Source organism: Scaptodrosophila lebanonensis, unplaced genomic scaffold, assembly GCF_003285725.1.
Source record: "Scaptodrosophila lebanonensis strain 11010-0011.00,11010-0021.00 unplaced genomic scaffold, SlebRS2 tig00000105-arrow-arrow-pilon, whole genome shotgun sequence".
Taxonomy (NCBI): domain Eukaryota; kingdom Metazoa; phylum Arthropoda; class Insecta; order Diptera; family Drosophilidae; genus Scaptodrosophila; species Scaptodrosophila lebanonensis.
In genome coordinates this window covers 192570-219805 of record NW_022060570.1, presented here as the reverse complement: position 1 = coordinate 219805, position 27236 = coordinate 192570, and the positions used below count along the sequence as shown (strand labels likewise).

General features: G+C 36.3%; 1 protein-coding gene and 6 long non-coding RNA genes across 7 annotated transcripts; all 7 read right to left on the bottom strand.

Annotated features, from left to right (window-relative positions):
- Positions 1 to 4198: 4198 nt before the first annotated feature.
- Positions 4199 to 4609, bottom strand: LOC115628142 (zinc finger CCHC domain-containing protein 13-like). The gene is made up of 2 exons (XM_030524114.1): positions 4427 to 4609; positions 4199 to 4361 (listed from the first exon to the last, which is right to left on the bottom strand). Exons 1-2 carry the CDS (start codon positions 4598 to 4600, stop codon positions 4353 to 4355), a joined length of 183 nt encoding a protein of 60 aa, XP_030379974.1. The 5' UTR covers positions 4601 to 4609; the 3' UTR covers positions 4199 to 4352.
- Positions 4610 to 7612: 3003 nt separating this feature from the next.
- On the bottom strand, positions 7613 to 7990 carry LOC115628144. The gene is made up of 2 exons (XR_003995764.1): positions 7841 to 7990; positions 7613 to 7775 (listed from the first exon to the last, which is right to left on the bottom strand). It is a non-coding gene; the product is annotated as an uncharacterized LOC115628144 (long non-coding RNA).
- Positions 7991 to 13870: 5880 nt separating this feature from the next.
- On the bottom strand, positions 13871 to 14423 carry LOC115628133. Its single transcript, XR_003995759.1, has 2 exons — positions 14099 to 14423; positions 13871 to 14033 (listed from the first exon to the last, which is right to left on the bottom strand). It is a non-coding gene; the product is annotated as an uncharacterized LOC115628133 (long non-coding RNA).
- A 2109-nt stretch (positions 14424 to 16532) lies between these two features.
- On the bottom strand, positions 16533 to 16935 carry LOC115628141. Its single transcript, XR_003995763.1, has 2 exons — positions 16761 to 16935; positions 16533 to 16695 (listed from the first exon to the last, which is right to left on the bottom strand). It is a non-coding gene; the product is annotated as an uncharacterized LOC115628141 (long non-coding RNA).
- A 2328-nt stretch (positions 16936 to 19263) lies between these two features.
- On the bottom strand, positions 19264 to 19816 carry LOC115628132. Its single transcript, XR_003995758.1, has 2 exons — positions 19492 to 19816; positions 19264 to 19426 (listed from the first exon to the last, which is right to left on the bottom strand). It is a non-coding gene; the product is annotated as an uncharacterized LOC115628132 (long non-coding RNA).
- A 2650-nt stretch (positions 19817 to 22466) lies between these two features.
- LOC115628138 lies at positions 22467 to 22869 on the bottom strand. Its single transcript, XR_003995760.1, has 2 exons — positions 22695 to 22869; positions 22467 to 22629 (listed from the first exon to the last, which is right to left on the bottom strand). It is a non-coding gene; the product is annotated as an uncharacterized LOC115628138 (long non-coding RNA).
- A 2807-nt stretch (positions 22870 to 25676) lies between these two features.
- On the bottom strand, positions 25677 to 26079 carry LOC115628139. Its single transcript, XR_003995761.1, has 2 exons — positions 25905 to 26079; positions 25677 to 25839 (listed from the first exon to the last, which is right to left on the bottom strand). It is a non-coding gene; the product is annotated as an uncharacterized LOC115628139 (long non-coding RNA).
- Positions 26080 to 27236: the final 1157 nt, after the last annotated feature.

Here is a 27236-nt window from a genome sequence, read left to right as displayed (position 1 = left end):
AAACAAAAGGTTTTTGAAGAACCGTTCAGGAGTTATCCAAAAGAAACAAGTAGGAACTACCCACAAACAACATGCCCATATTGGAAACTTATAGGACATCCATTAGATTGCAAAGGCATCAACAACAACGATCCTTGCAATCCTTGCGATCCTTGGCTGGAGTCTCAAACTCACTGATAAATATAAAAATTAGGCCAAGATTTCCTAGCCCAGTGGTGATTGAGTCGGAAGCATTAGTAATGCCTCGGATATTAAATCCACAACCACAATCTAGCTTCGAATATAACAAAAGCCAAAGGCAGAATGAAATGCTAGCAGATCCGCTATTTAATAAGAAAAGTAGGATCGACATTTTGATAGGCAGCAATATGTTGCCAGAAATAATAATGCAAGGAGTAAGACAAGATGGGTCTATCCTAGCACAAAAAACGAACTTAGGATGGATTTTATCAGCGCCAGTTAAAACCCCACAGGCAGATAGAATAGAAGCCGTAACAGTGAACTTAGAAAAGTTTTGGGAAGTCTCAAAGAAAGCTACTGAAGAGATAGATGTTCCTAAGTTTGATGTTATAAATGAAGTCTCAGAAAAGGCCTTAAAGGAAACGATAGAGTTTCCTAAATTTAGGTGTTTTTGGAAAGTGCCAAAAGAAAAGACTGAGAAAGAAGGCAACTTCAATCATTGTGAGGAAATAGGCACACAATTAGCCTCTTTCGAATTGGAAAAGTCCTCTGAGCCCATAGTAGCTGTTCACAAAGGTGAACATAGTTTTAGTCGCCAGCTACAGTTAGGTTTGCCCTGCGCAAGATGTTCACAAAAGTGAACAAGAGCTCAGAAGTTAGCATAGGGAGCACAAGCAGTAGGTAGGCTAAACAACAAATCTCGGTCTAAAAATAGCCGCATGCAGGTACAGACCAACGCATAGTAGGTAACAAGGACCATGCATAGGCAAATAGGACCGCGACAGCGTTTAAGGGTGGGTGCACACTGCGTTTAAGAAAGGCTTGGAATATACATATGGAGGGGAAATCCACTTGACACCGTTAGGATGGAATAAGACGAAAAATGTAAAATTAGAGTAAGTACAATGTTTAGAAAATAAGAAAGTGTCAAATATTGAATTATAAGGAAAAACCTAGTAAATAAGACAAAAATTGTATAAATACTGAAGGAATTTCAGAAATAAAATCAGAATGAAATTGGAAATTTAAGCATTAGTTTGTTTCCTTTTTTGTTCTCTCATAGATGCTCTACACGGCACAGAGGCTACACTCTGATAGTGAATAGTTTCTAGCTGTATAGCAAGGAACTATTTACAGTGTCTCGTATTTTTTTTTTAGATTTTTTGCACCTGTTTTTTAAACTAGCCTTTTCACTTTCTTCGTCTGAATTGTAAGATTCATATTCTGACTCAGGTTTAGGATTTCCTATATCTACTATTGATCCTTTGATTGATTTTGTTGGTTCACCAGCTTCGACTTCTTTTACTACATTTTGCGCTACATTATCTTTCTTTTCTAATATTGGTTTAGTATTCCTATTTCCTGATTTTATTCTTCCCTTACTTGACATTGTCTTTTCTTTTTCTTCTTTTTTATCTAATTTTTCACTCGCTTTATCTGACATATAATATTCTGTTTCTTCCTCTGAATCTGGCTTTTCACTTACTTTTTCTGACATATAACTTTCAATTTCTTCCTCTGAATCTGACTTTTCACTTACTTTTTCTGACACATAACTTTCAATTTCTTCCTCTGAATCTGACTTTTCACTTACTTTTTCTGACATATAACTTTCAATTTCTTCCACTGAATCTGACTTTTCACTTACTTTTTCTGACGTATGATTTTCCATATTCATCCATGGTTTCATATTGGCTCCCAGATTCTTTTGTAAGGCACCTGTGCTAATTGAAATCCTTCGACATATGATACAACATATCTGTTATTTGGTAGTATATCATTAACTTTGTACGGTCCTATATATTTTGGAATTATTTTTTTTGCATGCTCCGGGTATGCTTATAAAATTTTTTAAATTTTTTTCTATATTTTTTATGGATTCTACGTTTGTTTTTATAGCCTGTACCCAAAGGGTGAAAGGCTATACTAGTTTTGTGCGCATGTATGTAACACACAGAAGGAGGCGTGGCAGACCCCACAAAGTATATATATTCTTGATCAGGATGAGAAGACGAGTCGATATAGCCATGTCCGTCTGACCGTCTGTCCGTCTGTCTGTATGAGCGCAAGGATCTCAGTAAGTACAAGAGCTAGGATAACCAAAATTGGTATCATGGTTCCTATAACCCCTAGGCAGAACGAGTTTGTTTATTTTTTCTGATACACCCCCCACTCCCCCGCAATTCGTATTTTTTCTTATAACTTCCGTAATTCTCGGAATTTAAAAATCAATTTTGGTAGGTACATCCAGTTAGTACTAATGTGTCCGTGTGCTAAATTTCATCATTATAGGTCAATTCTGAAGAAAGTTATAGCCATAAGTAAAATCGCTGCTCATGCGCTGCCTCTGTCGGCAGCGCTGCCCGCAGCTGTTGTTGTTGTTGCTGCTTTGGTTTAACTTTGTGCTGCATACATACACGCATATAAACACGCATAGGTACGTGATGTAAATGTATGCTGTTTAATCTGAACATAAACATGTATTCTAATTTAATTTAATTAATTATTTTAATTAATTAATTCATTCATTTTTTATACCCTGTACCCGTAGGGTAAAAAGGGTATATTAGGTTTGTGCAAAGTATGTAACATACAGAAGGAAGCATCTCCGACCCCATAAAGTATATATATTCTAGATCAGCATGACGAGAGAAATCGATCTAGACATGTCCGTCCGTCTGTCCGTCCGTCTGGATGAACGCGAGGATCTCAGAAACTATAAAAGCTAGAATAACCAAAGTTGGCATCCAGCTTCTCCTAGGTCCGAGTAAGGACGAGTTTATGTTTTTGTTTTTAATTTTCCCCCCCTTCCCCCGCTACAGAATTTCGTCAATAGCGTCCACATTTCAAATGCTACCTAAACCAAACTTTGCACACATAATTAATATATAATTGTCTACTGTTGTATAAAATTTTATTCAATTTGGTCAATTCTAAGAAAAGTTATTAGCAAAACAAATTCTCCCCAGTACAACCCCCACAAACTGCAGCAACAAGTTCGCTCTTCTTCTTCCTCTTTTTGCTGCTGCTATGGGCGCATATAACTCAGTGACGGAAGTTTACCTGGGTACAGGGTATTACACTGTCGGGCTTGCTCGACTGTAGCGTTCCCTCTTGTTTAATTTTCTTTTAATTTTTTTTTTAAATTTTTCCTTTTTGTGGAGAGTACAGGCTATTTGCTTGCTCGACTGTAGCGTTCTATCTTGTTTTTATATAGTTCATTGTACTGTTGACTTTTTTCCATAATTTCTCTAGCCTTGGACCTACTTTCAATAAGATTTCTATTTTGTTTTCTGTCGTCTAGCTGTTCTTTTAAGAAGTCTATGATAATTCCTCTTTGACTTACTCCGAATAATAACTCACTTGGGGTGGTGCCCGTGCTTTTGTGCAAAGTGTTGTTTAAGGCAAACTCTATTTCTGGAAGTATATTATCTAATGATTTTGTGGTTCCAGCACTTGTTAATTTAGCCAACATTGGTCCTAAACATTTATTTATACGTTCCACTTGTCCATTCGCTTGTGGAGAACCTGTTGCTACTTTTATGTGTTTTACGTTGTTAGCCAATAAAAATTCTTCGAAATCCTTTGAAGTGAATGCACTTCCACGGTCAGAAACTATAGTCTTGGGTCTGCTATATGCTTTGAAATAATCGGATAAATGTTAAATTGTACTTTTAGAGTCCGTAGATTTTGTTTCATACAGTTTAACAAACTTCGAAAAGGCATCCACTGCTAGTAGTACATGTCTTTTTTGTCCTTTTTGTGTTTTTATGGGAACTTTGTTATTGCATTGTATACTTTTTCACACTCTCTGTGTCCCATTTGGTCATGATAAAGTGTTAAAATGTTTCGTTCCATATTATTAGGTACATAAAATAGTATTCTGCCTTTGAATTTGCGGAAAATTAGTCCGTTTCTCATTTCATACAGATTGCTTTCTTTTTCTTCTAATTGTTTGCGTATGTTGCATATAACCGTGTCCTCGTTTTGACAAATGGAAAGATTTTGTTCAAACGTATTCTCTTTTATTTATTCTCTTTATTTTATTACTCCAATGATTATAAGTTTACTTTTATTTATTCCGTAATAATTTTGAACAAAAGAATAGTCTTCAATAAGTTTCTTGGGTACCTTCTCCTCACATATTAAACTGATAGGGCTTCCAGTGTCAATTAGTGTTTCTAAAGGGTGTTTAATGATGTCATTAGTATTGTTGATAAATAAGTACTCTATAAGTCTTACATACTTTGTTGCTGGTTTTCATATTTTCTCGTAGTTCCAAGTCGTTGCGTTTGCTACAGTTTATTGAAATGTGGCCCATTTCATTGCAAACGAAACACGCTCCAGGTGTTCTTTTGGGCTTGCGACATTCAGGGGCCATATGTCCTTTGGAGTTACAGTTGAAGCATTTGACGACCATTTCTCGACTATTTGCGTTGGCTAAAGGCTCGATATTCTACTTGTTATCCATTTTGTGTGTGTAATCTGGTTTCAATTGTATGCTTTTGAAAGCATCAAGTAGTTCCGTTGTATTTTTAAACGTTGCATACGGGTTTGAGTACGTAGATTATAGTTTGGAATGCCATCAATTATATGCTCGAGTAACTCAATTTTGTCGACGTTTAATTTAGTTGATAATCTTAATTTTTCGTAAAAATATTCTTGGAAAGACTCATTAAGTTGCCAGGTCTTCTTTTCAAACTTACGTTTAAGTGATAGGAGACTTTCTCTGTTTTGAAAAACAGTTTCCATCTCATTGAGCAATTCGTTGATTGGGATTGTCATCAAATCGATTCGGATTTGTAACCATTTTACGGCTTTGCCTTTGAGACGGTTGGCGATGAGTGCACGTACGTTGTTTTCGTCCAAATTATACATAGATCGTACCGGAAAAATCTGCTGCTTGAACAATTGAATGTCTGTGTCACCTCCCATTGGATCAAATTCAGACACTAATTCCTTGAGTTGTGTAAAGGGAATGCTTTTGCATGATGCTGCACTGTTGTTGATCAATAATTGTAATATTTCGTTTTCGCGCATTGTGGCTTGTTGTTCTCGTTTTAATACCTCTATCTCCCTTAGCAATAAATCCTCTTTTTCAGATTTCGCTCTTACAATGTTATTATAGCCTGTACCCAAAGGGTGAAAGGCTATACTAGTTTTGTGCGCATGTATGTAACACACAGAAGGAGGCGTGGCAGACCCCACAAAGTATATATATTCTTGATCAGGATGAGAAGACGAGTCGATATAGCCATGTCCGTCTGACCGTCTGTCCGTCTGTCTGTATGAGCGCAAGGATCTCAGTAAGTACAAGAGCTAGGATAACCAAAATTGGTATCATGGTTCCTATAACCCCTAGGCAGAACGAGTTTGTTTATTTTTTCTGATACACCCCCCACTCCCCCGCAATTCGTATTTTTTCTTATAACTTCCGTAATTCTCGGAATTTAAAAATCAATTTTGGTAGGTACATCCAGTTAGTACTAATGTGTCCGTGTGCTAAATTTCATCATTATAGGTCAATTCTGAAGAAAGTTATAGCCATAAGTAAAATCGCTGCTCATGCGCTGCCTCTGTCGGCAGCGCTGCCCGCAGCTGTTGTTGTTGTTGCTGCTTTGGTTTAACTTTGTGCTGCATACATACACGCATATAAACACGCATAGGTACGTGATGTAAATGTATGCTGTTTAATCTGAACATAAACATGTATTCTAATTTAATTTAATTAATTATTTTAATTAATTCATTCATTCATTTTTTATAGCCTGTACCCAAAGGGTGAAAGGCTATACTAGTTTTGTGCGCATGTATGTAACACACAGAAGGAGGCATGGCAGACCCCACAAAGTATATATATTCTTGATCAGGATGAGAAGCCGAGTCGATATAGCCTTGTCCGTCCGTCCGTCTGTCCGTCTGTCTGTCCGTCTGTCCGTATGAACGCAAGGATCTCAGAAAGTATAAGAGCTAGAATAACCAAACTTGGTTTCCATATTCTCCTAAGACCGAGAAAGTACGAGTTTGAGTTTTTTTTCGATGCACCCCCCCACTCCCCCGCAATTCGTGTTTTTTCTTATAACTTCCGTAATTCTCGGAATTTTGAAATCAATTTTGGTAGGTACATCCAGTTAGTACTAATGTGTCCGTATGCTAAATTTCATCATGATAGGTCAATTCTGAAGAAAGTTATAGCCATAAGTAAAATCGCTGCTCATGCGCTGCCTCTGTCGGCAGCGCTGCCCGCAGCTGTTGTTGTTGTTGCTGCTTTGGTTCAACTTTGTGCTGCATACATACACGCATATAAACACGCATAGGTACGTGATGTAAATGTATGCTGTTAAAACTGAACATAAACATGTATTCTCATTTAATTTAATTAATTAATTCATTCATTCATTTTTTTTAATAATTTAATTTTTTTTTTTAATTTTTTTTTTTTTAATTTTTCTTTTTTGTTGAGAGTACAGGCTATTTTACTGTCGGGCTTGCTCGACTGTAGCGTTCTATCTTGTTTTAATTTTCTTTTAAATTTTTTTTTTTTTTTTTAATTTTTCCTTTTTGTGGAGAGTACAGGCTATTTTACTGTCGGGCTTGCTCGACTGTAGCGTTCTATCTTGTTTTTATATAGTTCATTGTACTTTTGACTTTTTTCCATAATTTCTCTAGCCTTGGACCTACTTTCAATAAGATTTCTATTTTGTTTTCTGTCGTCTAGCTGTTCTTTTAAGAAGTCTATGATAATTCCTCTTTGACTTACTCCGAATAATAACTCACTTGGGGTGGTGCCCGTGCTTTTGTGCAAAGTGTTGTTTAAGGCAAACTCTATTTCTGGAAGTATATTATCTAATGATTTTGTGGTTCCAGCACTTGTTAATTTAGCCAACATTGGTCCTAAACATTTATTTATACGTTCCACTTGTCCATTCGCTTGTGGAGAACCTGTTGCTACTTTTATGTGGTTTACGTTGTTAGCCAATAAAAATTCTTCGAAATCCTTTGAAGTGAATGCACTTCCACGGTCAGAAACCATAGTCTTGGGTCTGCTATATGCTTTGAAATAATCGGATAAATGTTAAATTGTACTTTTAGAGTCCGTAGATTTTGTTTCATACAGTTTAACAAACTTCGAAAAGGCATCCACTGCTAGTTGTACATGTCTTTTTTGTCCTTTTTGTGTTTTTATGGGAACTTTGTTATTGCATTGTATACTTTTTCACACTCTCTGTGTCCCATTTGGTCATGATAAAGTGTTAAAATGTTTCGTTCCATATTATTAGGTACATAAAATAGTATTCTGCCTTTGAATTTGCGGAAAATTAGTCCGTTTCTCATTTCATACAGATTGCTTTCTTTTTCTTCTAATTGTTTGCGTATGTTGCATATAACCGTGTCCTCGTTTTGACAAATGGAAAGATTTTGTTCAAACGTATTCTCTTTTATTTATTCTCTTTATTTTATTACTCCAATGATTATAAGTTTACTTTTATTTATTCCGTAATAATTTTGAACAAAAGAATAGTCTTCAATAAGTTTCTTGGGTACCTTCTCCTCACATATTAAACTGATAGGGCTTCCAGTGTCAATTAGTGTTTCTAAAGGGTGTTTAATGATGTCATTAGTATTGTTGATAAATAAGTACTCTATAAGTCTTACATACTTTGTTGCTGGTTTTCATATTTTCTCGTAGTTCCAAGTCGTTGCGTTTGCTACAGTTTATTGAAATGTGGCCCATTTCATTGCAAACGAAACACGCTCCAGGTGTTCTTTTGGGCTTGCGACATTCAGGGGCCATATGTCCTTTGGAGTTACAGTTGAGGCATTTGACGACCATTTCACGACTATTTGCGTTGGCTAAAGGCTCGATATTCTACTTGTTATCCATCTTGTGTGTGTAATCTGGTTTCAATTGTATGCTTTTGAAAGCATCAAGTAGTTCCGTTGTATTTTTAAAACGTTGCATACGGGTTTGAGTACGTAGATTATAGTTTGGAATGCCATCAATTATATGCTCGAGTAACTCAATTTTGTCGACGTTTAATTTAGTTGATAATCTTAATTTTTCGTAAAAATATTCTTGGAAAGACTCATTAAGTTGCCAGGTCTTCTTTTCAAACTTACGTTTAAGTGATAGGAGACTTTCTCTGTTTTGAAAAACAGTTTCCATCTCATTGAGCAATTCGTTGATTGGGATTGTCATCAAATCGATTCGGATTTGTAACCATTTTACGGGCTTTGCCTTGAGACGGTTGGCGATGAGTGCACGTACGTTGTTTCGATTCGGATTGTAACCATTTTACGGCTTTGCCTTTGAGACGGTTGGCGATGAGTGCACGTACGTTGTTTTCGTCCAAATTATACATAGATCGTACCGGAAAAATCTGCTGCTTGAACAATTGAAATGTCTGTGTCACCTCCCATTGGATCAAATTCAGACACTAATTCCTTGAGTTGTGTAAAGGGAATGCTTTTGCATGATGCTGCAACTGTTGTTGATCAATAATTGTAATATTTCGTTTTCGCGCATTGTGGCTTGTTGTTCTCGTTTTAATACCTCTATCTCCCTTAGCAATAAATCCTCTTTTTCAGATTTCGCTCTTACAATGTTATTATAGCCTGTACCCAAAGGGTGAAAGGCTATACTAGTTTTTGTGCGCATGTATGTAACACACAGAAGGAGGCGTGGCAGACCCCACAAAGTATATATATTCTTGATCAGATGAGAAGACGAGTCGATATAGCCATGTCCGTCTGACCGTCTGTCCGTCTGTCTGTATGAGCGCAAGGATCTCAGTAAGTACAAGAGCTAGGATAACCAAAATTGGTCGTAAAAATATTCTTGGAAAGACTCATTAAGTTGCCAGGTCTTCTTTTCAAACTTACGTTTAAGTGATAGGAGACTTTCTCTGTTTTGAAAAACAGTTTCCATCTCATTGAGCAATTCGTTGATTGGGATTGTCATCAAATCGATTCGGATTTGTAACCATTTTACGGCTTTGCCTTGAGACGGTTGGCGATGAGTGCACGTACGTTGTTTCGATTCGGATTTGTAACCATTTTACGGCTTTGCCTTTGAGACGGTTGGCGATGAGTGCACGTACGTTTTTTCGTCCAAATTATACATAGATCGTACCGGAAAAAATCTGCTGCTTGAACAATTGAATGTCTGTGTCACCTCCCATTGGATCAAATTCAGACACTAATTCCTTGAGTTGTGTAAAGGGAATGCTTTTGCATGATGCTGCACTGTTGTTGATCAATAATTGTAATATTTCGTTTTCGCGCATTGTGGCTTGTTGTTCTCGTTTTAATACCTCTATCTCCCTTAGCAATAAATCCTCTTTTTCAGATTTCGCTCTTACAATGTTATTATAGCCTGTACCCAAAGGGTGAAAGGCTATACTAGTTTTGTGCGCATGTATGTAACACACAGAAGGAGGCGTGGCAGACCCCACAAAGTATATATATTCTTGATCAGGATGAGAAGACGAGTCGATATAGCCATGTCCGTCTGACCGTCTGTCCGTCTGTCTGTATGAGCGCAAGGATCTCAGTAAGTACAAGAGCTAGGATAACCAAAATTGGTATCATGGTTCCTATAACCCCTAGGCAGAACGAGTTTGTTTATTTTTTCTGATACACCCCCCCCCCCCCCCACTCGCCTGAAATTCGTATTTTTTCTTATAACTTCCGTAATTCTCGGAATTTAAAAATCAATTTAGGTACATTTAGGTACATCCAGTTAGTACTAATGTGTCAGTGTGCTAAATTTCATCATGATAGGTCAATTCTGAAGAAAGTTATAGCCATAAGTAAAATCGCTGCTCATGCGCTGCCTCTGTCGGCAGCGCTGCCCGCAGCTGTTGTTGTTGTTGCTGCTTTGGTTTAACTCTGTGCTGCATACATACACGCATATAAACACGCATAGGTACGTGATGTAAATGTATGCTGTTTAATCTGAACATAAACATGTATTCTAATTTAATTTAATTAATTATTTTAATTAATTAATTCATTCATGTTTTTAATTTTCTTTTAATTTTTTTTTTTTTTTTTTTTTAATTTTTCCTTTTTGTGGAGAGTACAGGCTATTTTACTGTCGGGCTTGCTCGACTGTAGCGTTCTATCTTGTTTTTATATAGTTCATTGTACTTTTGACTTTTTTCCATAATTTCTCTAGCCTTGGACCTACTTTCAATAAGATTTCTATTTTGTTTTCTGTCGTCTAGCTGTTCTTTAAGAAGTCTATGATAATTCCTCTTTGACTTACTCCGAATAATAACTCACTTGGGGTGGTGCCCGTGCTTTTGTGCAAAGTGTTGTTTAAGGCAAACTCTATTTCTGGAAGTATATTATCTAATGATTTTGTGGTTCCAGCACTTGTTAATTTAGCCAACATTGGTCCTAAACATTTATTTATACGTTCCACTTGTCCATTCGCTTGTGGAGAACCTGTTGCTACTTTTATGTGTTTTACGTTGTTAGCCAATAAAAATTCTTCGAAATCCTTTGAAGTGAATGCACTTCCACGGTCAGAAACTATAGTCTTGGGTCTGCTATATGCTTTGAAATAATCGGATAAATGTTAAATTGTACTTTTAGAGTCCGTAGATTTTGTTTCATACAGTTTAACAAACTTCGAAAAGGCATCCACTGCTAGTTGTACATGTCTTTTTTGTCCTTTTTGTGTTTTTATGGGAACTTTGTTATTGCATTGTATACTTTTTCACACTCTCTGTGTCCCATTTGGTCATGATAAAGTGTTAAAATGTTTCGTTCCATATTATTAGGTACATAAAATAGTATTCTGCCTTTGAATTTGCGGAAAATTAGTCCGTTTCTCATTTCATACAGATTGCTTTCTTTTTCTTCTAATTGTTTGCGTATGTTGCATATAACCGTGTCCTCGTTTTCACAAATGGAAAGATTTTGTTCAAACGTATTCTCTTTTATTTATTCTCTTTATTTATTACTCCAATGATTATAAGTTTACTTTTATTTATTCCGTAATAATTTTGAACAAAAGAATAGTCTTCAATAAGTTTCTTGGGTACCTTCTCCTCACATATTAAACTGATAGGGCTTCCAGTGTCAATTAGTGTTTCTAAAGGGTGTTTAATGATGTCATTAGTATTGTTGATAAATAAGTACTCTATAAGTCTTACATACTTTGTTGCTGGTTTCATATTTTCTCGTAGTTCCAAGTCGTTGCGTTTGCTACAGTTTATTGAAATGTGGCCCATTTCATTGCAAACGAAACACGCTCCAGGTGTTCTTTTGGGCTTGCGACATTCAGGGGCCATATGTCCTTTGGAGTTACAGTTGAAGCATTTGACGACCATTTCTCGACTATTTGCGTTGGCTAAAGGCTCGATATTCTACTTGTTATCCATCTTGTGTGTGTAATCTGGTTTCAATTGTATGCTTTTGAAAGCATCAAGTAGTTCCGTTGTATTTTTAAAACGTTGCATACGGGTTTGAGTACGTAGATTATAGTTTGGAATGCCATCAATTATATGCTCGAGTAACTCAATTTTGTCGACGTTTAATTTAGTTGATAATCTTAATTTTTCGTAAAAATATTCTTGGAAAGACTCATTAAGTTGCCAGGTCTTCTTTTCAAACTTACGTTTAAGTGATAGGAGACTTTCTCTGTTTTGAAAAACAGTTTCCATCTCATTGAGCAATTCGTTGATTGGGATTGTCATCAAATCGATTCGGATTTGTAACCATTTTACGGCTTTGCCTTTGAGACGGTTGGCGATGAGTGCACGTACGTTGTTTCGATTCGGATTTGTAACCATTTTACGGCTTTGCCTTTGAGACGGTTGGCGATGAGTGCACGTACGTTGTTTTCGTCCAAATTATACATAGATCGTACCGGAAAAATCTGCTGCTTGAACAATTGAATGTCTGTGTCACCTCCCATTGGATCAAATTCAGACACTAATTCCTTGAGTTGTGTAAAGGGAATGCTTTTGCATGATGCTGCACTGTTGTTGATCAATAATTGTAATATTTCGTTTTCGCGCATTGTGGCTTGTTGTTCTCGTTTTAATACCTCTATCTCCCTTAGCAATAAATCCTCTTTTTCAGATTTCGCTCTTACAATGTTATTATAGCCTGTACCCAAAGGGTGAAAGGCTATACTAGTTTTGTGCGGATGTATGTAACACACAGAAGGAGGCGTGGCAGACCCCACAAAGTATATATATTCTTGATCAGGATGAGAAGACGAGTCGATATAGCCATGTCCGTCTGACCGTCTGTCCGTCTGTCTGTATGAGCGCAAGGATCTCAGTAAGTACAAGAGCTAGGATAACCAAAATTGGTATCATGGTTCCTATAACCCCTAGGCAGAACGAGTTTGTTTATTTTTTCTGATACACCCCCCCCCCCCCCACTCGCCTGAAATTCGTATTTTTTCTTATAACTTCCGTAATTCTCGGAATTTAAAAATCAATTTAGGTACATTTAGGTACATCCAGTTAGTACTAATGTGTCAGTGTGCTAAATTTCATCATGATAGGTCAATTCTGAAGAAAGTTATAGCCATAAGTAAAATCGCTGCTCATGCGCTGCCTCTGTCGGCAGCGCTGCCCGCAGCTGTTGTTGTTGTTGCTGCTTTGGTTTAACTCTGTGCTGCATACATACACGCATATAAACACGCATAGGTACGTGATGTAAATGTATGCTGTTTAATCTGAACATAAACATGTATTCTAATTTAATTTAATTAATTATTTTAATTAATTAATTCATTCATGTTTTTAATTTTCTTTTAATTTTTTTTTTTTTTTTTTTTTTAATTTTTCCTTTTTGTGGAGAGTACAGGCTATTTTACTGTCGGGCTTGCTCGACTGTAGCGTTCTATCTTGTTTTTATATAGTTCATTGTACTTTTGACTTTTTTCCATAATTTCTCTAGCCTTGGACCTACTTTCAATAAGATTTCTATTTTGTTTTCTGTCGTCTAGCTGTTCTTTTAAGAAGTCTATGATAATTCCTCTTTGACTTACTCCGAATAATAACTCACTTGGGGTGGTGCCCGTGCTTTTGTGCAAAGTGTTGTTTAAGGCAAACTCTATTTCTGGAAGTATATTATCTAATGATTTTGTGGTTCCAGCACTTGTTAATTTAGCCAACATTGGTCCTAAACATTTATTTATACGTTCCACTTGTCCATTCGCTTGTGGAGAACCTGTTGCTACTTTTATGTGTTTTACGTTGTTAGCCAATAAAAATTCTTCGAAATCCTTTGAAGTGAATGCACTTCCACGGTCAGAAACTATAGTCTTGGGTCTGCTATATGCTTTGAAATAATCGGATAAATGTTAAATTGTACTTTTAGAGTCCGTAGATTTTGTTTCATACAGTTTAACAAACTTCGAAAAGGCATCCACTGCTAGTTGTACATGTCTTTTTTGTCCTTTTTGTGTTTTTATGGGAACTTTGTTATTGCATTGTATACTTTTTCACACTCTCTGTGTCCCATTTGGTCATGATAAAGTGTTAAAATGTTTCGTTCCATATTATTAGGTACATAAAATAGTATTCTGCCTTTGAATTTGCGGAAAATTAGTCCGTTTCTCATTTCATACAGATTGCTTTCTTTTTCTTCTAATTGTTTGCGTATGTTGCATATAACCGTGTCCTCGTTTTCACAAATGGAAAGATTTTGTTCAAACGTATTCTCTTTTATTTATTCTCTTTATTTTATTACTCCAATGATTATAAGTTTACTTTTATTTATTCCGTAATAATTTTGAACAAAAGAATAGTCTTCAATAAGTTTCTTGGGTACCTTCTCCTCACATATTAAACTGATAGGGCTTCCAGTGTCAATTAGTGTTTCTAAAGGGTGTTTAATGATGTCATTAGTATTGTTGATAAATAAGTACTCTATAAGTCTTACATACTTTGTTGCTGGTTTTCATATTTTCTCGTAGTTCCAAGTCGTTGCGTTTGCTACAGTTTATTGAAATGTGGCCCATTTCATTGCAAACGAAACACGCTCCAGGTGTTCTTTTGGGCTTGCGACATTCAGGGGCCATATGTCCTTTGGAGTTACAGTTGAAGCATTTGACGACCATTTCTCGACTATTTGCGTTGGCTAAAGGCTCGATATTCTACTTGTTATCCATCTTGTGTGTGTAATCTGGTTTCAATTGTATGCTTTTGAAAGCATCAAGTAGTTCCGTTGTATTTTTAAAACGTTGCATACGGGTTTGAGTACGTAGATTATAGTTTGGAATGCCATCAATTATATGCTCGAGTAACTCAATTTTGTCGACGTTTAATTTAGTTGATAATCTTAATTTTTCGTAAAAATATTCTTGGAAAGACTCATTAAGTTGCCAGGTCTTCTTTTCAAACTTACGTTTAAGTGATAGGAGACTTTCTCTGTTTTGAAAAACAGTTTCCATCTCATTGAGCAATTCGTTGATTGGGATTGTCATCAAATCGATTCGGATTTGTAACCATTTTACGGCTTTGCCTTTGAGACGGTTGGCGATGAGTGCACGTACGTTGTTTTCGTCCAAATTATACATAGATCGTACCGGAAAAATCTGCTGCTTGAACAATTGAATGTCTGTGTCACCTCCCATTGGATCAAATTCAGACACTAATTCCTTGAGTTGTGTAAAGGGAATGCTTTTGCATGATGCTGCACTGTTGTTGATCAATAATTGTAATATTTCGTTTTCGCGCATTGTGGCTTGTTGTTCTCGTTTTAATACCTCTATCTCCCTTAGCAATAAATCCTCTTTTTCAGATTTCGCTCTTACAATGTTATTATAGCCTGTACCCAAAGGGTGAAAGGCTATACTAGTTTTGTGCGCATGTATGTAACACACAGAAGGAGGCGTGGCAGACCCCACAAAGTATATATATTCTTGATCAGGATGAGAAGACGAGTCGATATAGCCATGTCCGTCTGACCGTCTGTCCGTCTGTCTGTATGAGCGCAAGGATCTCAGTAAGTACAAGAGCTAGGATAACCAAAATTGGTATCATGGTTCCTATAACCCCTAGGCAGAACGAGTTTGTTTATTTTTTCTGATACACCCCCCCACTCCCCCGCAATTCGTATTTTTTCTTATAACTTCCGTAATTCTCGGAATTTAAAAATCAATTTTGGTAGGTACATCCAGTTAGTACTAATGTGTCCGTGTGCTAAATTTCATCGTGATAGGTCAATTCTGAAGAAAGTTATAGCCATAAGTAAAATCGCTGCTCATGCGCTGCCTCTGTCGGCAGCGCTGCCCGCAGCTGTTGTTGTTGTTGCTGCTTTGGTTCAACTTTGTGCTGCATACATACACGCATATAAACACGCATAGGTACGTGATGTAAATGTATGCTGTTAAAACTGAACATAAACATGTATTCTCATTTAATTTAATTAATTAATTCATTCATTCATTTTTTTTTAATAATTTAATTTTTTTTTTTTTAATTTTTTTTTTTTTAATTTTTCTTTTTTGTTGAGAGTACAGGCTATTTTACTGTCGGGCTTGCTCGACTGTAGCGTTCTATCTTGTTTTTATATAGTTCATTGTACTTTTGACTTTTTTCCATAATTTCTCTAGCCTTGGACCTACTTTCAATAAGATTTCTATTTTGTTTTCTGTCGTCTAGCTGTTCTTTTAAGAAGTCTATGATAATTCCTCTTTGACTTACTCCGAATAATAACTCACTTGGGGTGGTGCCCGTGCTTTTGTGCAAAGTGTTGTTTAAGGCAAACTCTATTTCTGGAAGTATATTATCTAATGATTTTGTGGTTCCAGCACTTGTTAATTTAGCCAACATTGGTCCTAAACATTTATTTATACGTTCCACTTGTCCATTCGCTTGTGGAGAACCTGTTGCTACTTTTATGTGGTTTACGTTGTTAGCCAATAAAAATTCTTCGAAATCCTTTGAAGTGAATGCACTTCCACGGTCAGAAACTATAGTCTTGGGTCTGCTATATGCTTTGAAATAATCGGATAAATGTTAAATTGTACTTTTAGAGTCCGTAGATTTTGTTTCATACAGTTTAACAAACTTCGAAAAGGCATCCACTGCTAGTAGTACATGTCTTTTTTGTCCTTTTTGTGTTTTTATGGGAACTTTGTTATTGCATTGTATACTTTTTCACACTCTCTGTGTCCCATTTGGTCATGATAAAGTGTTAAAATGTTTCGTTCCATATTATTAGGTACATAAAATAGTATTCTGCCTTTGAATTTGCGGAAAATTAGTCCGTTTCTCATTTCATACAGATTGCTTTCTTTTTCTTCTAATTGTTTGCGTATGTTGCATATAACCGTGTCCTCGTTTTGACAAATGGAAAGATTTTGTTCAAACGTATTCTCTTTTATTTATTCTCTTTATTTTATTACTCCAATGATTATAAGTTTACTTTTATTTATTCCGTAATAATTTTGAACAAAAGAATAGTCTTCAATAAGTTTCTTGGGTACCTTCTCCTCACATATTAAACTGATAGGGCTTCCAGTGTCAATTAGTGTTTCTAAAGGGTGTTTAATGATGTCATTAGTATTGTTGATAAATAAGTACTCTATAAGTCTTACATACTTTGTTGCTGGTTTTCATATTTTCTCGTAGTTCCAAGTCGTTGCGTTTGCTACAGTTTATTGAAATGTGGCCCATTTCATTGCAAACGAAACACGCTCCAGGTGTTCTTTTGGGCTTGCGACATTCAGGGGCCATATGTCCTTTGGAGTTACAGTTGAAGCATTTGACGACCATTTCACGACTATTTGCGTTGGCTAAAGGCTCGATATTCTACTTGTTATCCATCTTGTGTGTGTAATCTGGTTTCAATTGTATGCTTTTGAAAGCATCAAGTAGTTCCGTTGTATTTTTAAAACGTTGCATACGGGTTTGAGTACGTAAATTATAGTTTGGAATGCCATCAATTATATGCTCGAGTAACTCAATTTTGTCGACGTTTAATTTAGTTGATAATCTTAATTTTTCGTAAAAATATTCTTGGAAAGACTCATTAAGTTGCCAGGTCTTCTTTTCAAACTTACGTTTAAGTGATAGGAGACTTTCTCTGTTTTGAAAAACAGTTTCCATCTCATTGAGCAATTCGTTGATTGGGATTGTCATCAAATCGATTCGGATTTGTAACCATTTTACGGCTTTGCCTTTGAGACGGTTGGCGATGAGTGCACGTACGTTGTTTCGATTCGGATTTGTAACCATTTTACGGCTTTGCCTTTGAGACGGTTGGCGATGAGTGCACGTACGTTGTTTTCGTCCAAATTATACATAGATCGTACCGGAAAAATCTGCTGCTTGAACAATTGAATGTCTGTGTCACCTCCCATTGGATCAAATTCAGACACTAATTCCTTGAGTTGAGTAAAGGGAATGCTTTTGCATGATGCTGCACTGTTGTTGATCAATAATTGTAATATTTCGTTTTCGCGCATTGTGGCTTGTTGTTCTCGTTTTAATACCTCTATCTCCCTTAGCAATAAATCCTCTTTTTCAGATTTCGCTCTTACAATGTTATTATAGCCTGTACCCAAAGGGTGAAAGGCTATACTAGTTTTGTGCGCATGTATGTAACACACAGAAGGAGGTGTGGCAGACCCCACAAAGTATATATATTCTTGATCAGGATGAGAAGACGAGTCGATATAGCCATGTCCGTCTGACCGTCTGTCCGTCTGTCTGTATGAGCGCAAGGATCTCAGTAAGTACAAGAGCTAGGATAACCAAAATTGGTATCATGGTTCCTATAACCCCTAGGCAGAACGAGTTTGTTTATTTTTTCTGATACACCCCCCCCCCCCCCCCCTCAATTCGTATTTTTTCTTATAACTTCCGTAATTCTCGGAATTTAAAAATCAATTTTGGTAGGTACATCCAGTTAGTACTAATGTGTCCGTGTGCTAAATTTCATCATGATAGGTCAATTCTGAAGAAAGTTATAGCCATAAGTAAAATCGCTGCTCATGCGCTGCCTCTGTCGGCAGCGCTGCCCGCAGCTGTTGTTGTTGTTGCTGCTTTGGTTTAACTCTGTGCTGCATACATACACGCATATAAACACGCATAGGTACGTGATGTAAATGTATGCTGTTTAATCTGAACATAAACATGTATTCTAATTTAATTTAATTAATTATTTTAATTAATTAATTCATTCATTTTTTTAATTTTCTTTTAATTTTTTTTTTTTTAAATTTTTCCTTTTTGTGGAGAGTACAGGCTATTTTACTGTCGGGCTTGCTCGACTGTAGCGTTCTATCTTGTTTTTATATAGTTCATTGTACTTTTGACTTTTTTCCATAATTTCTCTAGCCTTGGACCTACTTTCAATAAGATTTCTATTTTGTTTTCTGTCGTCTAGCTGTTCTTTTAAGAAGTCTATGATAATTCCTCTTTGACTTACTCCGAATAATAACTCACTTGGGGTGGTGCCCGTGCTTTTGTGCAAAGTGTTGTTTAAGGCAAACTCTATTTCTGGAAGTATATTATCTAATGATTTTGTGGTTCCAGCACTTGTTAATTTAGCCAACATTGGTCCTAAACATTTATTTATACGTTCCACTTGTCCATTCGCTTGTGGAGAACCTGTTGCTACTTTTATGTGTTTTACGTTGTTAGCCAATAAAAATTCTTCGAAATCCTTTGAAGTGAATGCACTTCCACGGTCAGAAACTATAGTCTTGGGTCTGCTATATGCTTTGAAATAATCGGATAAATGTTAAATTGTACTTTTAGAGTCCGTAGATTTTGTTTCATACAGTTTAACAAACTTCGAAAAGGCATCCACTGCTAGTTGTACATGTCTTTTTTGTCCTTTTTGTGTTTTTATGGGAACTTTGTTATTGCATTGTATACTTTTTCACACTCTCTGTGTCCCATTTGGTCATGATAAAGTGTTAAAATGTTTCGTTCCATATTATTAGGTACATAAAATAGTATTCTGCCTTTGAATTTGCGGAAAATTAGTCCGTTTCTCATTTCATACAGATTGCTTTCTTTTTCTTCTAATTGTTTGCGTATGTTGCATATAACCGTGTCCTCGTTTTGACAAATGGAAAGATTTTGTTCAAACGTATTCTCTTTTATTTATTCTCTTTATTTTATTACTCCAATGATTATAAGTTTACTTTTATTTATTCCGTAATAATTTTGAACAAAAGAATAGTCTTCAATAAGTTTCTTGGGTACCTTCTCCTCACATATTAAACTGATAGGGCTTCCAGTGTCAATTAGTGTTTCTAAAGGGTGTTTAATGATGTCATTAGTATTGTTGATAAATAAGTACTCTATAAGTCTTACATACTTTGTTGCTGGTTTTCATATTTTCTCGTAGTTCCAAGTCGTTGCGTTTGCTACAGTTTATTGAAATGTGGCCCATTTCATTGCAAACGAAACACGCTCCAGGTGTTCTTTTGGGCTTGCGACATTCAGGGGCCATATGTCCTTTGGAGTTACAGTTGAAGCATTTGACGACCATTTCTCGACTATTTGCGTTGGCTAAAGGCTCGATATTCTACTTGTTATCCATCTTGTGTGTGTAATCTGGTTTCAATTGTATGCTTTTGAAAGCATCAAGTAGTTCCGTTGTATTTTTAAAACGTTGCATACGGGTTTGAGTACGTAGATTATAGTTTGGAATGCCATCAATTATATGCTCGAGTAACTCAATTTTGTCGACGTTTAATTTAGTTGATAATCTTAATTTTTCGTAAAAATATTCTTGGAAAGACTCATTAAGTTGCCAGGTCTTCTTTTCAAACTTACGTTTAAGTGATAGGAGACTTTCTCTGTTTTGAAAAACAGTTTCCATCTCATTGAGCAATTCGTTGATTGGGATTGTCATCAAATCTATTCGGATTTGTAACCATTTTACGGCTTTGCCTTTGAGACGGTTGGCGAAATTATACATAGATCGTACCGGAAAAATCTGCTGCTTGAACAATTGAATGTCTGTGTCACCTCCCATTGGATCAAATTCAGACACTAATTCCTTGAGTTGTGTAAAGGGAATGCTTTTGCATGATGCTGCACTGTTGTTGATCAATAATTGTAATATTTCGTTTTCGCGCATTGTGGCTTGTTGTTCTCGTTTTAATACCTCTATCTCCCTTAGCAATAAATCCTCTTTTTCAGATTTCGCTCTTACAATGTTATTATAGCCTGTACCCAAAGGGTGAAAGGCTATACTAGTTTTGTGCGCATGTATGTAACACACAGAAGGAGGTGTGGCAGACCCCACAAAGTATATATATTCTTGATCAGGATGAGAAGACGAGTCGATATAGCCATGTCCGTCTGACCGTCTGTCCGTCTGTCTGTATGAGCGCAAGGATCTCAGTAAGTACAAGAGCTAGGATAACCAAAATTGGGATCAAGGTTCCTATAAGCCCTAGGCAGAACGAGTTTGTTTATTTTTTCTGATACACCCCCCCACTCCCCCGCAATTCGTATTTTTTCTTATAACTTCCGTAATTCTCGGAATTTAAAAATCAATTTTGGTAGGTACATCCATTAGTACTAATGTGTCCGTGTGCTAAATTTCATCATGATAGGTCAATTCTGAAGAAAGTTATAGCCATAAGTAAAATCGCTGCTCATGCGCTGCCTCTGTCGGCAGCGCTGCCCGCAGCTGTTGTTGTTGTTGCTGCTTTGGTTTAACTTTGTGCTGCATACATACACGCATATAAACACGCATAGGTACGTGATGTAAATGTATGCTGTTTAATCTGAACATAAACATGTATTCTAATTTAATTTAATTAATTATTTTAATTAATTAATTCATTCATTTTTTATACCCTGTACCCGTAGGGTAAAAAGGGTATATTAGGTTTGTGCAAAGTATGTAACATACAGAAGGAAGCATCTCCGACCCCATAAAGTATATATATTCTAGATCAGCATGACGAGAGAAATCGATCTAGACATGTCCGTCCGTCTGTCCGTCCGTCTGGATGAACGCGAGGATCTCAGAAACTATAAAAGCTAGAATAACCAAAGTTGGCATCCAGCTTCTCCTAGGTCCGAGTAAGGACGAGTTTATGTTTTTGTTTTTAATTTTCCCCCCCTTCCCCCGCTACAGAATTTCGTCAATAGCGTCCACATTTCAAATGCTACCTAAACCAAACTTTGCACACATAATTAATATATAATTGTCTACTGTTGTATAAAATTTTATTCAATTTGGTCAATTCTAAGAAAAGTTATTAGCAAAACAAATTCTCCCCAGTACAACCCCCACAAACTGCAGCAACAAGTTCGCTCTTCTTCTTCCTCTTTTTGCTGCTGCTATGGGCGCATATAACTCAGTGACGGAAGTTTACCTGGGTACAGGGTATTACACTGTCGGGCTTGCTCGACTGTAGCGTTCCCTCTTGTTTAATTTTCTTTTAATTTTTTTTTTAAATTTTTCCTTTTTGTGGAGAGTACAGGCTATTTGCTTGCTCGACTGTAGCGTTCTATCTTGTTTTTATATAGTTCATTGTACTGTTGACTTTTTTCCATAATTTCTCTAGCCTTGGACCTACTTTCAATAAGATTTCTATTTTGTTTTCTGTCGTCTAGCTGTTCTTTTAAGAAGTCTATGATAATTCCTCTTTGACTTACTCCGAATAATAACTCACTTGGGGTGGTGCCCGTGCTTTTGTGCAAAGTGTTGTTTAAGGCAAACTCTATTTCTGGAAGTATATTATCTAATGATTTTGTGGTTCCAGCACTTGTTAATTTAGCCAACATTGGTCCTAAACATTTATTTATACGTTCCACTTGTCCATTCGCTTGTGGAGAACCTGTTGCTACTTTTATGTGTTTTACGTTGTTAGCCAATAAAAATTCTTCGAAATCCTTTGAAGTGAATGCACTTCCACGGTCAGAAACTATAGTCTTGGGTCTGCTATATGCTTTGAAATAATCGGATAAATGTTAAATTGTACTTTTAGAGTCCGTAGATTTTGTTTCATACAGTTTAACAAACTTCGAAAAGGCATCCAATGCTAGTAGTACATGTCTTTTTTGTCCTTTTTGTGTTTTTATGGGAACTTTGTTATTGCATTGTATACTTTTTCACACTCTCTGTGTCCCATTTGGTCATGATAAAGTGTTAAAATGTTTCGTTCCATATTATTAGGTACATAAAATAGTATTCTGCCTTTGAATTTGCGGAAAATTAGTCCGTTTCTCATTTCATACAGATTGCTTTCTTTTTCTTCTAATTGTTTGCGTATGTTGCATATAACCGTGTCCTCGTTTTGACAAATGGAAAGATTTTGTTCAAACGTATTCTCTTTTATTTATTCTCTTTATTTTATTACTCCAATGATTATAAGTTTACTTTTATTTATTCCGTAATAATTTTGAACAAAAGAATAGTCTTCAATAAGTTTCTTGGGTACCTTCTCCTCACATATTAAACTGATAGGGCTTCCAGTGTCAATTAGTGTTTCTAAAGGGTGTTTAATGATGTCATTAGTATTGTTGATAAATAAGTACTCTATAAGTCTTACATACTTTGTTGCTGGTTTTCATATTTTCTCGTAGTTCCAAGTCGTTGCGTTTGCTACAGTTTATTGAAATGTGGCCCATTTCATTGCAAACGAAACACGCTCCAGGTGTTCTTTTGGGCTTGCGACATTCAGGGGCCATATGTCCTTTGGAGTTACAGTTGAAGCATTTGACGACCATTTCACGACTATTTGCGTTGGCTAAAGGCTCGATATTCTACTTGTTATCCATCTTGTGTGTGTAATCTGGTTTCAATTGTATGCTTTTGAAAGCATCAAGTAGTTCCGTTGTATTTTTAAAACGTTGCATACGGGTTTGAGTACGTAAATTATAGTTTGGAATGCCATCAATTATATGCTCGAGTAACTCAATTTTGTCGACGTTTAATTTAGTTGATAATCTTAATTTTTCGTAAAAATATTCTTGGAAAGACTCATTAAGTTGCCAGGTCTTCTTTTCAAACTTACGTTTAAGTGATAGGAGACTTTCTCTGTTTTGAAAAACAGTTTCCATCTCATTGAGCAATTCGTTGATTGGGATTGTCATCAAATCGATTCGGATTTGTAACCATTTTACGGCTTTGCCTTTGAGACGGTTGGCGAAATTATACATAGATCGTACCGGAAAAATCTGCTGCTTGAACAATTGAATGTCTGTGTCACCTCCCATTGGATCAAATTCAGACACTAATTCCTTGAGTTGTGTAAAGGGAATGCTTTTGCATGATGCTGCACTGTTGTTGATCAATAATTGTAATATTTCGTTTTCGCGCATTGTGGCTTGTTGTTCTCGTTTTAATACCTCTATCTCCCTTAGCAATAAATCCTCTTTTTCAGATTTCGCTCTTACAATGTTATTATAGCCTGTACCCAAAGGGTGAAAGGCTATACTAGTTTTGTGCGCATGTATGTAACACACAGAAGGAGGTGTGGCAGACCCCACAAAGTATATATATTCTTGATCAGGATGAGAAGACGAGTCGATATAGCCATGTCCGTCTGACCGTCTGTCCGTCTGTCTGTATGAGCGCAAGGATCTCAGTAAGTACAAGAGCTAGGATAACCAAAATTGGTATCAAGGTTCCTATAAGCCCTAGGCAGAACGAGTTTGTTTATTTTTTCTGATACACCCCCCACTCCCCCGCAATTCGTATTTTTTCTTATAACTTCCGTAATTCTCGGAATTTAAAAATCAATTTTGGTAGGTACATCCAGTTAGTACTAATGTGTCCGTGTGCTAAATTTCATCATGATAGGTCAATTCTGAAGAAAGTTATAGCCATAAGTAAAATCGCTGCTCATGCGCTGCCTCTGTCGGCAGCGCTGCCCGCAGCTGTTGTTGTTGTTGCTGCTTTGGTTTAACTTTGTGCTGCATACATACACGCATATAAACACGCATAGGTACGTGATGTAAATGTATGCTGTTTAATCTGAACATAAACATGTATTCTAATTTAATTTAATTAATTATTTTAATTAATTAATTCATTCATTTTTTATACCCTGTACCCGTAGGGTAAAAAGGGTATATTAGGTTTGTGCAAAGTATGTAACATACAGAAGGAAGCATCTCCGACCCCATAAAGTATATATATTCTAGATCAGCATGACGAGAGAAATCGATCTAGGCATGTCCGTCCGTCTGTCCGTCCGTCTGGATGAACGCGAGGATCTCAGAAACTATAAAAGCTAGAATAACCAAAGTTGGCATCCAGCTTCTCCTAGGTCCGAGTAAGGACGAGTTTATGTTTTTGTTTTTAATTTTCCCCCCCTTCCCCCGCTACAGAATTTCGTCAATAGCGTCCACATTTCAAATGCTACCTAAACCAAACTTTGCACACATAATTAATATATAATTGTCTACTGTTGTATAAAATTTTATTCAATTTGGTCAATTCTAAGAAAAGTTATTAGCAAAACAAATTCTCCCCAGTACAACCCCCACAAACTGCAGCAACAAGTTCGCTCTTCTTCTTCCTCTTTTTGCTGCTGCTATGGGCGCATATAACTCAGTGACGGAAGTTTACCTGGGTACAGGGTATTACACTGTCGGGCTTGCTCGACTGTAGCGTTCCCTCTTGTTTAATTTTCTTTTAATTTTTTTTTTTTTTTTTTAATTTTTCCTTTTTGTGGAGAGTACAGGCTATTTGCTTGCTCGACTGTAGCGTTCTATCTTGTTTTTATATAGTTCATTGTACTGTTGACTTTTTTCCATAATTTCTCTAGCCTTGGACCTACTTTCAATAAGATTTCTATTTTGTTTTCTGTCGTCTAGCTGTTCTTTTAAGAAGTCTATGATAATTCCTCTTTGACTTACTCCGAATAATAACTCACTTGGGGTGGTGCCCGTGCTTTTGTGCAAAGTGTTGTTTAAGGCAAACTCTATTTCTGGAAGTATATTATCTAATGATTTTGTGGTTCCAGCACTTGTTAATTTAGCCAACATTGGTCCTAAACATTTATTTATACGTTCCACTTGTCCATTCGCTTGTGGAGAACCTGTTGCTACTTTTATGTGTTTTACGTTGTTAGCCAATAAAAATTCTTCGAAATCCTTTGAAGTGAATGCACTTCCACGGTCAGAAACTATAGTCTTGGGTCTGCTATATGCTTTGAAATAATCGGATAAATGTTAAATTGTACTTTTAGAGTCCGTAGATTTTGTTTCATACAGTTTAACAAACTTCGAAAAGGCATCCACTGCTAGTAGTACATGTCTTTTTTGTCCTTTTTGTGTTTTTATGGGAACTTTGTTATTGCATTGTATACTTTTTCACACTCTCTGTGTCCCATTTGGTCATGATAAAGTGTTAAAATGTTTCGTTCCATATTATTAGGTACATAAAATAGTATTCTGCCTTTGAATTTGCGGAAAATTAGTCCGTTTCTCATTTCATACAGATTGCTTTCTTTTTCTTCTAATTGTTTGCGTATGTTGCATATAACCGTGTCCTCGTTTTGACAAATGGAAAGATTTTGTTCAAACGTATTCTCTTTTATTTATTCTCTTTATTTTATTACTCCAATGATTATAAGTTTACTTTTATTTATTCCGTAATAATTTTGAACAAAAGAATAGTCTTCAATAAGTTTCTTGGGTACCTTCTCCTCACATATTAAACTGATAGGGCTTCCAGTGTCAATTAGTGTTTCTAAAGGGTGTTTAATGATGTCATTAGTATTGTTGATAAATAAGTACTCTATAAGTCTTACATACTTTGTTGCTGGTTTTCATATTTTCTCGTAGTTCCAAGTCGTTGCGTTTGCTACAGTTTATTGAAATGTGGCCCATTTCATTGCAAACGAAACACGCTCCAGGTGTTCTTTTGGGCTTGCGACATTCAGGGGCCATATGTCCTTTGGAGTTACAGTTGAAGCATTTGACGACCATTTCACGACTATTTGCGTTGGCTAAAGGCTCGATATTCTACTTGTTATCCATCTTGTGTGTGTAATCTGGTTTCAATTGTATGCTTTTGAAAGCATCAAGTAGTTCCGTTGTATTTTTAAAACGTTGCATACGGGTTTGAGTACGTAAATTATAGTTTGGAATGCCATCAATTATATGCTCGAGTAACTCAATTTTGTCGACGTTTAATTTAGTTGATAATCTTAATTTTTCGTAAAAATATTCTTGGAAAGACTCATTAAGTTGCCAGGTCTTCTTTTCAAACTTACGTTTAAGTGATAGGAGACTTTCTCTGTTTTGAAAAACAGTTTCCATCTCATTGAGCAATTCGTTGATTGGGATTGTCATCAAATCGATTCGGATTTGTAACCATTTTACGGCTTTGCCTTTGAGACGGTTGGCGAAATTATACATAGATCGTACCGGAAAAATCTGCTGCTTGAACAATTGAATGTCTGTGTCACCTCCCATTGGATCAAATTCAGACACTAATTCCTTGAGTTGTGTAAAGGGAATGCTTTTGCATGATGCTGCACTGTTGTTGATCAATAATTGTAATATTTCGTTTTCGCGCATTGTGGCTTGTTGTTCTCGTTTTAATACCTCTATCTCCCTTAGCAATAAATCCTCTTTTTCAGATTTCGCTCTTACAATGTTATTATAGCCTGTACCCAAAGGGTGAAAGGCTATACTAGTTTTGTGCGCATGTATGTAACACACAGAAGGAGGTGTGGCAGACCCCACAAAGTATATATATTCTTGATCAGGATGAGAAGACGAGTCGATATAGCCATGTCCGTCTGACCGTCTGTCCGTCTGTCTGTATGAGCGCAAGGATCTCAGTAAGTACAAGAGCTAGGATAACCAAAATTGGTATCAAGGTTCCTATAAGCCCTAGGCAGAACGAGTTTGTTTATTTTTTCTGATACACCCCCCACTCCCCCGCAATTCGTATTTTTTCTTATAACTTCCGTAATTCTCGGAATTTAAAAATCAATTTTGGTAGGTACATCCAGTTAGTACTAATGTGTCCGTGTGCTAAATTTCATCATGATAGGTCAATTCTGAAGAAAGTTATAGCCATAAGTAAAATCGCTGCTCATGCGCTGCCTCTGTCGGCAGCGCTGCCCGCAGCTGTTG